This window comes from Antechinus flavipes, chromosome 6 (assembly GCF_016432865.1).
Source record: "Antechinus flavipes isolate AdamAnt ecotype Samford, QLD, Australia chromosome 6, AdamAnt_v2, whole genome shotgun sequence".
Lineage (NCBI taxonomy): Eukaryota > Metazoa > Chordata > Mammalia > Dasyuromorphia > Dasyuridae > Antechinus > Antechinus flavipes.
Window position 1 is genome coordinate 258,605,667 of NC_067403.1, and position 12,639 is coordinate 258,618,305.

Below are 12,639 nucleotides of genomic sequence, written 5' to 3' on the forward strand. Positions count from 1 at the left end.
TTGGAGATTCTGGGCCCAGACTCATTTGTACCACTAGGCTTGGTGTAGGAATACAAAGACAGTGAAACTGTCCTTATCCTGAAGTAGCTGATACCTTACTGAGAGGAGGCAGAGGGCAGCAGGATGCAGCCCCAGGTGTTTGCCTCCTGCCAAACCAGGTAATTGGCCAGAATAGAACATGACTGACAGCAGATATCTGAATTGGTGATTTCTATGGTTTCAGTTTCTCCTTGTTGACAAATGATGAGTTTTAGGGGCAAATGTCTGTTTACCCAGATCAAGAAGAGGGGAAAATCAAGGAGATGTAGGGTCCACTCAGCCTGAACCAGAGGGACTGGGAATAAGATCTTACAAATCCTTGGTGTTTAGAGGTTTCTGAACATTCCAAACACACTCTCACTCATTACTGGAGGGCCCTATTACAAAATATCTGAAGGTCGGGGGCTATTCGTCCCCTTCTGGAGTAAAAGAAAATATGAAAACACAACAGCAGAAACTTCTGGAGTTCCCTACTTCCCTGACTGATATTTCCCAACTATGAGCAAATGTATAAAGAAAGAGTTAAACTCACCAAAATATTCAGTAAATCCAAGGATGACAAATAACGATGAGGAAAGGCCCCAGAATCTGAACTTCCCTTTTTCCTCCTCAAGTTCCTAATGCCTCCTGTGCCTGGTCTTGATGTTAATGCATGTAACTGTCTTTCTCACTGAGGCATGAGGGTGGGATTAGGAGCAGGATTCAGGCAGTTTCTTCCTTACCATTATATTCTGCCCCTCCCTTCTCCCAGTTACATACATACATACACACACACACACACAAATTTTAAAAATTCTATTTGCTTTTAGATAGAAAGGGTGTAGATTTCCCAGACACCAACCTCAGGTGATGAACTCCCCAAAGCCTTCAAGTGCAGATAAAGCTTCCTAAATAGTGTTGCTCTGGGAAAGACTTTGATTCTCTGTAAACACCAACCTGTACTCTAGGACTTAAGAGGAATTACTGTTAGATTGATGTGCCCATTATTCCCAATGCACTGATTTTTCCCATTATCCTGGCATGTTTATCAATCATGGTAGCTACATTTTGAGGAAAAAAATATTCCCTGTGGTCCACCTGGTTCATGAGATCCCTCCCAATGATCACAGAACTTTTCTGAAAGAGAAATTGTGTATTCTCCGATTACCAGAGCTCTCTATAGAGTCTGAGACTTCCCTAAACTACAAGGGGATATGAAGTAAGACTTGAACTGGCTGGAGTTCTGGATTTCAAGGTGCAAATCAGAAAACATATATATACAGTTATGAAGACAGATATATACAGTTACATCCACACATATGTTTCTTTATTCATAGAATATACATGTACAATATATATATCTGTAAGAACATATGGGAATATACACCCATAAATATACAATATTGTTGAGGTTCAAAAGTAGACCCCAAAAGGATGAAGTTGTAGAATGGAGTCATAAGGTATCTCAACAGAATGTGAAGATTTGAACCCATCTCCCAGTCAAGGGGCAAAGTTTATTATAATTGTAACACCAATTGCAGTGGACTAAGTTCCAAAGGATTTAGCAAAGCACCAGAAGCAAGAAGATAAATTTGTAGGAACCGACAGAGATTCAGTTCTTCATGTCACTGATCTGCTAATTTTATGGCTTAGAGATAGAACTGAAGCATGGTCTGGTATGCCCTGCAATATTGAATTTTATGGTGTAGAGGTGGGGCTGAGGACTAGTCTGGTGTGCACCTCATCATTTGTCTCAGAAACCCTGTCATCCTGATCAACAGATAGTTATCTGGTAGTCAACAATGTTTGCAAGACTCTGCTATAGTATTCCTAAGACCAGGAGACTTTAAAATCACCAACAAACAGATTATTAGAACAATAGCAATTCTAAAGTGGGGAGACCTCAGGATTACTGCTATATTTCCCCTAGAAACGTCAACCTATCAATCTGCTCTCAAGCAGTTTGTAGCCTAAATTAATTTGTGATAAAGGGAGAAAAGTTGCATCTTCTGGAGCTGTTTCAGGCTGATAAGGATTGTAGACCTGGCCTTGTCTAGTGGGGTCCAGACTGAGGAGGGGAGACACATGACTCAAAGGCAGTGACAGCAGTACCCAGGGAATGTTGAGTGTCAGAGTCAGGTATGAGGTCAGCCAAGTAGTTGAAATTTCATTATTTGGAGTCTGGAAGAAACGATGTCCACAAGTAGATTAAAAACGCAAGGATCAAAAGTGAGCAAAAAAAAAAGAGTAAACAAAAGTAAGTTAGTATGGGGGTTAAGGGAGAGTAACCAGGAACCCCACCCAGAGGAAGAGTGTATGTGTGGGGGAGAATAGACGAGGTTATCATGAGTGTCTCACATCCAGACAGCTTTTCCTAGGATAAATACCAAAGAACATTTTCCCCAATCCCTGCTTCTGTCTCCTCAAAGGAATAGGTTAATGGAAGGAACAGCGGCATTATACAGAGTGAAAGGAGTGCTGAGGTGACCTAGGATGCAGGGACCATAATGTTGAAAAGGCATTAGGCATTGGGTAGAGAAGATAACATGCAATGTGGAGATCATAATTAATCATAAGTGCCTTGGCCACAACTTGGGTTATTTGAGAAGTGAAACTGGGCTAATGACACTCTACAAAGAACTGGGCAGGCCAAAATGAGGCAAGATTTCCTTTAGCCTTATAAAGGATGGCTTCTGTTCAATTAGTAAAGATGCCAACAAAAACCAAAAGCAGTTTGACTTTCCTTCGTGTGGGGGGCATCTGTGTAAAAGCTTTGATGAGGGGAGAGTTTGGCCCTCTGAGCAGAGGTTTCAGGGGGAGAGTGACTTAGACTCCAAGGTGCTATTGAGACTCACCACAGAGTAACCTGCCTTCCTTTGTCCATTTTCAAGAAAACTGCACCCATCAGTAAGTCATTCACTGACTGGGTTTTGAGAAGAATGTTCTGTTTTCCTAATGTTCCCAGATTCTTAAATCTTCTCTTAACACAGTCAGTGCAAATAGACTATGATTTACACATCCCTTTAGTGGGCTTTGATTAGAGCTCCTTTAAAACTGCTTATACTGTCATATCCCAAATAACAAATTTCAGAGAACTGAGTATTGTTTCTTTCTGTTCCCCTCACCCCTTCATCTATGTATCCCTCCTCCAGTCATGGAAGAGGGAAGGAGGAAGAAAGAGAAAGAGACTTTCTTTCCTTTATCAGTGTCCTCTTAGTCTTGGGGAGGCCTTCATCTAGTCGAATTTGCTTCCAAATTACTTGACACACACCCAAAAATCATTTGTCTCAACAATGTCATTGTATGTTGGTCATATCGAAAAATCGATACGAAGATATCAAATATGAAGCAATTATATATCATAAAGCAGTGAACATTCATATTGCATTTGTTTTATGCTAAGCACTTTTGCAATCATGTGATCGTCACAACAACAATCATTATTTCTCTTTACAAATCAGAAAACTGGACACAGAGAAAATAATTTGCCAGAAATTACACAGCTAATACATATCCCAAACTGCAATAGAGAACAGTGGACTTACCAAATGCAGAGCTTGAGTGGCTTTCTCATCTTACACTGCCTGTTGAACACTGCCAGAGGCACTCAGATTCTTCTCAGGAAGTTGCTGGACAGAAGCTGCTGAAGGTTGGGGCAGTTGGTGCCAGGATCTCCCTTTGATGGTAGTTTCAAGTGCCAGGATGGAGGGAATGCTGACCATGGTCCTGACCTCTATTTCCTCAAGCTGCATTGGCAAGGTGTTTGGATAAGGTATATGGGGTCTCCATGGCTGTTGCTGCATCAGTCTTGTTAGCAATCTCCACCACTGAGATACACTTAAGACTCCAGGGAGTGGAGCATGCTCAATGATCAGGTTTCTGGGATACTTTCCCAATGCAACAGAAGGGACTTCAGACAAGATAGAAATCAAGGAAGAATAAGCAAAAAGTTACATTTTAATTTTTTTTTTACTCCCTTCTTTCAGAATGGGGCAAATTCCAGGAATTATCCCTAATGTTTCAAGAATTTTTCTTGCAATCTTAAAATGACTAATTGCCAAGGTGCTTAACTGTTGCTCTCAAAACCTTGAGAATCTGCTAAGACATTATTTGGCAGTTCTATAATTTTAATTAGCTAATTTTATGTCTGTACACTTGGGCAGAGCTGGGATCCAAAGGAAAAAGTCAGGCTTTTTCTCCTTTTAAGGCGAGAGTCAAGAATGTTAAAAAGTTTTCCTAGCATTCAAACTACATTATACAAGTTTTTTTCTTGCTGGCTGTATTTTAAATCTTTCCAGGTAACAGAATCTAGCTCACAGAACAAACCTGATGGAGACATTCTGTACAGAAACATCAACATAGAAAAAAGACATGGAAGAACTGTCCCATTTTTTGAGACAAAAAGTTAAGATATGTAAACCCTAATATTTTCTTACTTCTCATCTAAAGCGGGGATGTCACAGTTGGGAACCACTTTGGTCACTGAGTAGTGAGTAATGGACCTGAAAATAAGGAGGTCAAACGAATAACCCCACTTCTCTATGGCTAAGGGTAGCTTTTTGGGTTTTTAGAGGTGTTTGAGTCCCCAGTGTTGCAATAGTAATGCCTGTCCATCTAAAATTTTAAAAATGTACTTTTCTCTATATTATTCCTGTCTCTGTGCTTTCATTTTTTTTTTTTTTTTGCTAGACCCAGTTTGCCTTATCTTTGCAATTGAAACTAACCTGAACTTTTCCTAAGTTAATTTTTTGTCCTTGAAGGAGAGATTCAAGGTCCAAGACTGTCCTGATTAGATTGCCTCCTTAATGATAAAGGATCTCTGCAGCTTGGAGTTATGTCCAGCCTCTCTAAATGTGTGATAGGCTCCCCCAAACTCTTTCCTCATGTCCTGGTGTTAGCCTCAGTTTCCCTCTAGATGGGGAATTTCTGTGTCCCCAACTTCCCAAGTCCTAAAATCCTCTTGTGATCCCAAATACAAAGAAGGGTGTATCTCTTTCAGCTTCTCCTCAGGAAATACTTCCCCCCCCCCACCTCGTCTCTCTCTCTCTCTCTCTCTCTCTCTCTCTCTCTCTCTCTCTCTCCCTCTCTCACTCTGTCTCCCCGTCTCTCTCTATTTCTCTCTGTCTCTATCTCTATCTCTGTCTCTGTCTCTGTCTCTGTCTCTCTCTGTCTCTATCTTGATAGAGTTTGCCTCCAAGTGGCTTGGGAAACTCTGGGAACCATTTTTACCTGAAATTTTCCCTTTCCTTCCAAATTAATAGGCCATAGAATCTATGATTCCTTAAATCAGGAAAATGGGACAGAATTGCATCCAATAAATAATTTGTTCCACTAAATAAACTTTTGCAGCCAAAGTAGTTTATTTTGAATGAGGAAGGATAGAAGTAGTCTTTTGTATATATTTTATAACAATATATTTTATAATATTTTGCCACTGATAAACATACATCCATGCCTTAGAAATATCATAAATATTTTAGCCTTTCAAATTAATTCTGAAAAAAACTAATTCTCAGTTGATAATTTAAGTATTTTAAGTTGATTTTCAATCATTCTGCTTAAATTCATTTAGAACTAACTTTAATTAAGCTGTAGATTTGGGATCTTTAATGTAAATTCAACTAATTTTTCAGTTCATCATTTTAGCATTGAATGACTATTTCTCCCTTTTCCATTGAAAATTTTAATCTTCTTCCATATGGATTTCCAGGGAATAATCCCATAGATGAAGCAACACAACCCTGAAATTGGCCAAGTGTTTTAAATCTGAGATCCTCCCTGGATAGTCAAATATACTCTTGCTGACATTTAATGGAAAGTCATCCTGTAGAGGGCTGGAAGGATTGCAGAGGACTGGAACTCTGAAAAGGTGTACTTGAATCCAAGACAGCAGAGTACTTAAGGCTAAGTGGCTACTCAATGTGAGATAATGGTTCTATAAACATATACTTAGGTGATAATGGTGATATGATGGATCTCCTCACAATTAGAGCTTGCTGAATGTGTTGTGGTGAGGTAATCCTAGGAAGGATTGGATGGCTGAGGGAGAAATTCAGAGTCTCTCTACCACAGGTTGCTCAAGACTTCAGGCTCCAGACTTCAGAGTACAGGATCCATCCTTGACCAGACACATGGCAGCTTGCCTACCTCCTTCATTTCTCCTCCTAAAAACCCAGGATTGTGATTGATCCTGACTTTGACTGATCCTGAGGCCCTCCAGAAAGCTATCCCGGACATTACAGCATCCAATTTAAATGAGGGCTTCCACTAAAACAGCAAATACAGAATGGAAATTTCCAATTTCATTATGGCTGAGTCCTCCCTTGGATGCTGCTATTTCTGATGCTTAAATACTGACTTTCCAAAATTATTATTACTAATTCATCTCTAAGAAATCACAGTGACCATTCATTGTTGATGGGATTTTAGTGGCATATTAGTAATGATAATGAAAAATGAAAACTTACTGCATCCTAAGTTTCTAGGATAAGTCCTTGCCATGTGTCCAGAAAGGTAGTTCTCTTTTATGTAAGATGTGTTTTAGTTGTAGAATATAAACTTTATCCACCTGATGAATGACAGCCCTTTCCAGCTGGAAGCAGAAAATTCCAGCAGAAGACAGAGATTTACAGCCCTCGTCCCCAGAATTTCTGCTCCCCAGGAGATAGAAAAGGTGGGTCACAGCCCAGGGACTACTGTCTAATAAAGAATTGTGAAGCAATTAAAATCTTTTTGCTCCTGATTTGTCTGCAAGAAAACCCCTATCCTACCTTATCTTCCTTAACTCTCTTTTACCACTTTGTAGGCTATTAAGAATTGCTAGGTAAGTGCTAAATTTCAAATTGCTAGTGTGCTAGATCTTCAGGTCTAGCAAACCTGCTGGCCTCCTTCCTCTAAAGATAAGAAGGTTCCCCAATTTAAGGCCCACTTTTTCAGAGTAGCATGTTCTCCAGGAAAGCTCAGTTTCTTTCCTGGGGTGCAGGGTGCTATTGGTTGGATTTATTTGGGGACTCCTTAGATAGATCTTTTCCTTTTGCATCGACTCTACTTTTCTGGGATGCTGGGATTGTGAAAGACAGATATTGAGGATTGGGACTGGAACTTTCCTGTCAAAAGTATTTTTAGTAGTGTGTGTGGGATCTGGTGCAAAACCCCATTTCCCAATTAATTAATCAGAGACATCATCAGATACAAAGAGAAAGCATTTATTTACTTCTTTCAGGGAGAGACCCACACACTGCTGGGAGCTATCCCAACTCCCCCATGTGCTCCTGAAACCTGGCCAGCTTCTGGCTTGTCCAAGACGTAAAAAAGCAAAAGACCCAAGCATTTTCATTGGATAGACTGAAGGATATAACCATCCTTGATCAATGGTCACCAATTGAGAACAGTGGTCTATGTCTTTATCCCTCAATTCTTCTAAGGTTTGTGCTTGTGCTTCAGTATCTTTGACATGCTCCCCCCATTTTTGACATGAGGGATGGAGTAGTCACTGGTCCACAGACCTGTAGTAGGATACCTGGGTCCAAATTTTTCCAACCTTTTCCCCCCAGGGTCCTAAAGTATGCCAATGTCTTTTTTTTTTAAATTAAAGCTTTTTATTTTTCAAAGTACATGCATAGATAATTTCCCAACATTGACTCTTGCAAAACCTTGTATTTCAAATTTCCCTCTCCTTTCCTTCACCCCCTCCCCTAGATGGTAAGTAAGCCAATATATATGAAACATGTTAAAATATGTTAAATCCAATATATATGAGTATATATATATGTATATATACACAAACATACATTTATGCAATCATCATACTGCACAAGAAAAATCAGATCAAAAAAGAAAATAAGGAGAGAAAGCAAAATGCAAATAAACAACAACAAAAAAGGAAACTGCTATGTTGTGACCCACACTCAGTTCCCACAGTCCTCTCTCTGAGTGCAGATGGCTCTCTTCATCACAGGATCACTGGAACTGGTGTCCACTAATTTCTTAAAGCCCTGTGGATGGATTGGAAAGGGCAGGTTTCTGTCACCTTAAACTTTGAGGCTGTGTTTAGTTTAAATTGGAATCATTATTCTGAAATTGAATAAGATCATTACTATTAACTACTGAATGCTAAACTTGTGAACTTGTTTATTGTGGTATAAGACTTTAGAAATATATGTGCATTGAAGTATTGTTACTAGGCATTTTAATCCATATTTAATTTGATTTTCAGTTCAAATTTTTTTTGGTTCTCTTGTAACTTACCTGAAGAGGTCACATGTTTACATCTTCTAATTAGATGAAAAACATGGGGAAAATAGGAGGACCCATATTCCAGGTATAATTTTGTGACAATTCATTCAAAAGTTTGGAGAGGCAGCTTCTAGAAATACTTGAGGGAGTGAAGAGCTTTATCTGCCCCTTTAGAATATGGACAGGGATTCCTTGAGAAGGTCTTCTTGACTTACGGTAGGATGATGAAATTCCCTTTTTTTTGCTGGTGTCTACATTAGTACAAGGCAGAGCACACTGTGCATGCTATGAATAGTCGGCTCATTTTCAAGCTACACAAAGTTGTTTGCAAACCTTTTTGTTACTTACAATTATTTTACTGAGGTAAAATGTTTATCTCATTACCAAAATGCTTTTCAGAAACCCTGTTAATGCAGCTACACCACCATCCTGAGCAATTTCCTGATCTCTTTCTTGTCGATCAGCATCCCTCTGCTAACCTCTCCACCTTGGTCAAACATTCCCTTTTGTGTTCCGATGTTCAAATAAATTCATTGCTCCTGTGCTCCCCTTCCAACAGGAACCTTTATATACATTGTCCATTATGACTGAGGGGAAGTTATACAAGGAATATTGAAATGGTTTAATATAAAGAAAAATATCAGCATAGTTGATCACATGGATAATAAAAGTTAAGAAGAACCATGAGTTTACACCATTTGGTGTCTGAACCAAGTATAATATGGAACTTGAAATCACTAAGAAAAAAGGTCATTGTCACTTGAGGAATCAAATGGGGCTGAATGATTTTCCCAATTGAGATATTACCTAGGAAATGGTTCTTGAGTGTATATGTGTGTGTTTCCTGTGTGGTATGCATATTGTATATATTTGTGTGAAATGATGTGTCTCCTTGTACTGGTCTCATTAGTTTGTGCCCTGTCATATATCACCCCTACAACACCTGCATTCATCAGGAACTGGGGCATGAAGAGTGAGGAGAGATTGGAATAGAGTCAGAGAAACCCAGAGAGACCTGGACAGAGAGGACACAAGAAAGAATGCTGAGCCAGTCTTGCCCTTTATCTAAGAGAAAAGGATTTGGCTCAGCTGAGAGAGGAAGGGTGGGGAGAAGAGAAAGGAGTCCTGGCAGGGAAGGGAGGGGGAACAGAGGATAGAGTTGGAGTAGGTACCCAGAGGCCTGAAGGAACCTAGTGGATCAAATCTGAGAGGAGACCAGGTGGGCGGGTCATAGTTCCTAGAACCTTGAAGAGTCTGACCTGAATCCATGCCTTCATTTACAAAATGACAGGTTGGCCTGGGCCCTTCGAGGATGGATTCCTTCTTCCTGTACTGTTTAGGACAAGGGCCATTTCTTGTAGAAGTTTCCTCTGGGTTGGTGGCAGGTGAGACCCTGGACCTCACTTCCTAGGTAAAGAAGCCTCCAGCAAGCTAGAGGGCTTCAAAGAGCACAGAGCAGAGGGCCTGGGTCAAGAAGATCTGAATTCCAATCCAGTCTCACATACACTGAATCTCTTCCTGCCTCAGTTTCCTCAAGTGTAAAATGGATATCCTTAGAGCACTTACCTCTCAGGTATATTGTGAGGATTAAATGAGATATTTGTAAAGCACACAGGAGGGTTCCTGGTATAATTTTGTTCTGCAATCATGTGAGTCTTTGTCAATGCATTTGGAGTTTTCTTGGCAGAGAATGGAGTGTTTTGCCATTTCTGTCTCTAGCTCATTTTACAGATGAGCAAATTGAGGTAAACAGAGTTAAGTGATTTGCCCAGGGTCACAAAGTTGGCAAGTGTCTCAGGCCAGATCCCAGTTGTTCCCATTCCAGATCCTGGAGCTCTACCTTCTGCCATCCCCACCTGCCTGGCTTACACCTAATAAATGTTTGCTCATCCCTTAGAATGGAAACTCTGGACATAAAGCTAAAGAATGACAGAGGAAATTGTGCTTTTCATGGCAGGGAGGTGGGAAGGGGCTGCAAGTGGCCTGGAGCAGGGGCTTATTTCTTAGGCTTCATCTGTGGGCTTCTTGTTCTTAGCCTCCTGATGAAGTCTCCTGGGTGTTGGTGTGGGGGATGTCCCTCATCCCACCTCCCACCTCCTGCTCCTCCCCCAGGGCTCTCTGCAGGATCAGCCTGAGAGACTCCCTCCCTTTATGCCCTTGTTTTCCCAGGAAGAAGTAAATGAAGGGGTTCACGCTGCTGTTCACACAAGCCAGGGAATGAGGGAGGATATCTGGCATAAGTTCTATTCTGAAGCGATCATTTATGAAACCTTCGATCCCCCAGGGCAGGCCGCAGAGCAGGAACACAAGGACTGTGAGCAGGACCAGGAGGTAGAGTCTGGGGGGCCGCCGGCGCCGGGAGCTGCACTGGACCCGCAGCAGCAGAGTCAGGCTGGACACGCACAGGATGCAGGTGAGGAGGACGAAACACACAAAATAGATAGTGAGGAAGTTGCAGAAACGGCGAGGGGCCAAATAATTCCGAGTGACAAACTCTGTGACTTCGATCACTCCGGCCTGAGCCCAGAGCCCGGCGCAGACCGCGGCCGACGTGTGCTTGGGGCGGCGACATCGGTACCAGAGGGGGAAGAGTGCGGAGAGACAGCGCTCGGTGCTGATCGCCGCCAGGAGGCTCAGGCCCGCAGTGTAGGACATGCATTGGAGGTAGAGCACGACCATGTACATTATATAATAAAAACAGGTAGCAAGTCTTCTCAAGGAGATCAGAAAAGAGCAGCACAGGAAGAGGGCGTCGGCCCCCGCCAGGTTGAGGATGTAGACAGAATAGGGGGTCCTCCTGATGCGGAAGCCCAGGAGCCACAGGACCGTTCCGTTCCCCAGCAGCCCAAGGGAGGTAACAAGCAGAGAGAACACGTCCATCCAGTCATAAGAATGAAATCCTCCAGGTGTCCCAGAAGCCTCACTCTCATTTAGCCTTCCCTCCGTAGCACTGCCATTACCATATTCCTGTTGCTGGGGTGTAGGGGACACAGCCATGGTGGGGGGTCCCAGCCCCAGAAAGCCCTGTTCCTCTCAGATGCCCTGGGGATGCAGAGACAGAGAAGGGCTTACTCCCATCTCCGCCTTCAAGAGTTAGAGCCTCTCCTCCCCACAAGTGTAGGTCAAAGGTAAGCAATGAATAATATTCTAGTCTCACTTACTAGTGAGAGAAAGGGTTATTTCACTCATATTGGTAACCAATTGTTCAATTAGAATGAAGACTTTTTCATTCCTATTTACTCATTCAGAAACCAGCCTCTTGTAGGTTATTAAATAAGTTTCCAAAGGACATTGCTGATACATGAGATACATGGGATTTTATTGATCTATCTCTCAAGATCAGTTTAGAACATTGCTAAACTCTGCATCATTCTCATTTTTTCTTCCTGTGGTTACACTTGGGCAAAAAGTCTAGAGAATGGAAATTTAGCCAGCTCTTCTATATACTAGAGATTGAACCAAAACAGCGCTTTCAATGGGTGAATCCATTTGGCAAATTTGACTAAAGCAATTTTGTTCCTCAATTACATCTTTTGATAAGACTCTAAAAGAATTGTTTCATAAAATACATCCTGATTAATTGATTGATAGAGAAAGGATTATCTCTTAACTCTGGCTTTGTTCTGGGATTTCTTTGGGTAACTGAAAGAAACAAGGAAGCAGTACTGAGAGGGTGGGAGAGTAATCATGAATTTATATTCTAAATATAAGCAACAAAAAATAATGGAAACATGTGCACTGAGATTTAGTTATTGTCACTAATCATTTTAAATCAAAATTGATTGTGTTGAAAATATTGTAATGGGAGGAAATTAGATAACTAAATGAGTCTTTATATGTACAAAAGGAATAAAATATATTTGCACCTATTTTCCAGGAGTAAGATCTGAAGGGACCACAGACCCTTTAATAAACTGTCATTGGCTCAGAGCTTTCCCTCAGTCTATCTTATTGCAGGCTGGACATTTTAAATCTTTACATCACCACAACTAACTATCACATGAGCTAAATTCGATATGTTCCACATCCTTAGTCAACCACTTCTAGAAAGGAGAGAAGGAAATGAAACAGTTTCTTCCCTGATTTTTCTGTGTCAAACTGCAATAAACATTTGCTCGGTACTTACCTCTTGGAGATTCTGGCTCCAGACTCATTTTTACCACTGAGCTTGGTGTTGGAATACAAGGACAATGAAATCATCCCTATCTTGAAGTAGCTGCTGTCCTACTGAGAGGAGGCAGGGGAGAGCAGAATGCAACCCCAGGTGTTCACCTTATGCCAAACCAGATAATTGATCAGCACAGAATATGCCTAACAGTAGACATATGGGATTGTTGATTGCTATGGCTTCAGTTTCTCTTTATTGACAAATGATGAGATTTAGGG

The 12,639-nt window shown here is 41.2% G+C and overlaps 1 protein-coding gene across 1 annotated transcript; it reads right to left on the reverse strand.

The window, feature by feature from the left end:
• Window positions 1-10,284: 10,284 nt before the first annotated feature.
• On the reverse strand, window positions 10,285-12,407 carry LOC127541711 (mas-related G-protein coupled receptor member A-like). The gene is made up of 2 exons (XM_051966928.1): window positions 12,380-12,407; window positions 10,285-11,285 (listed from the first exon to the last, which is right to left on the reverse strand). The coding sequence occupies exons 1-2, from the start codon at window positions 12,405-12,407 to the stop codon at window positions 10,285-10,287; spliced, it is 1,029 nt and encodes a 342-aa protein (XP_051822888.1).
• Window positions 12,408-12,639: the final 232 nt, after the last annotated feature.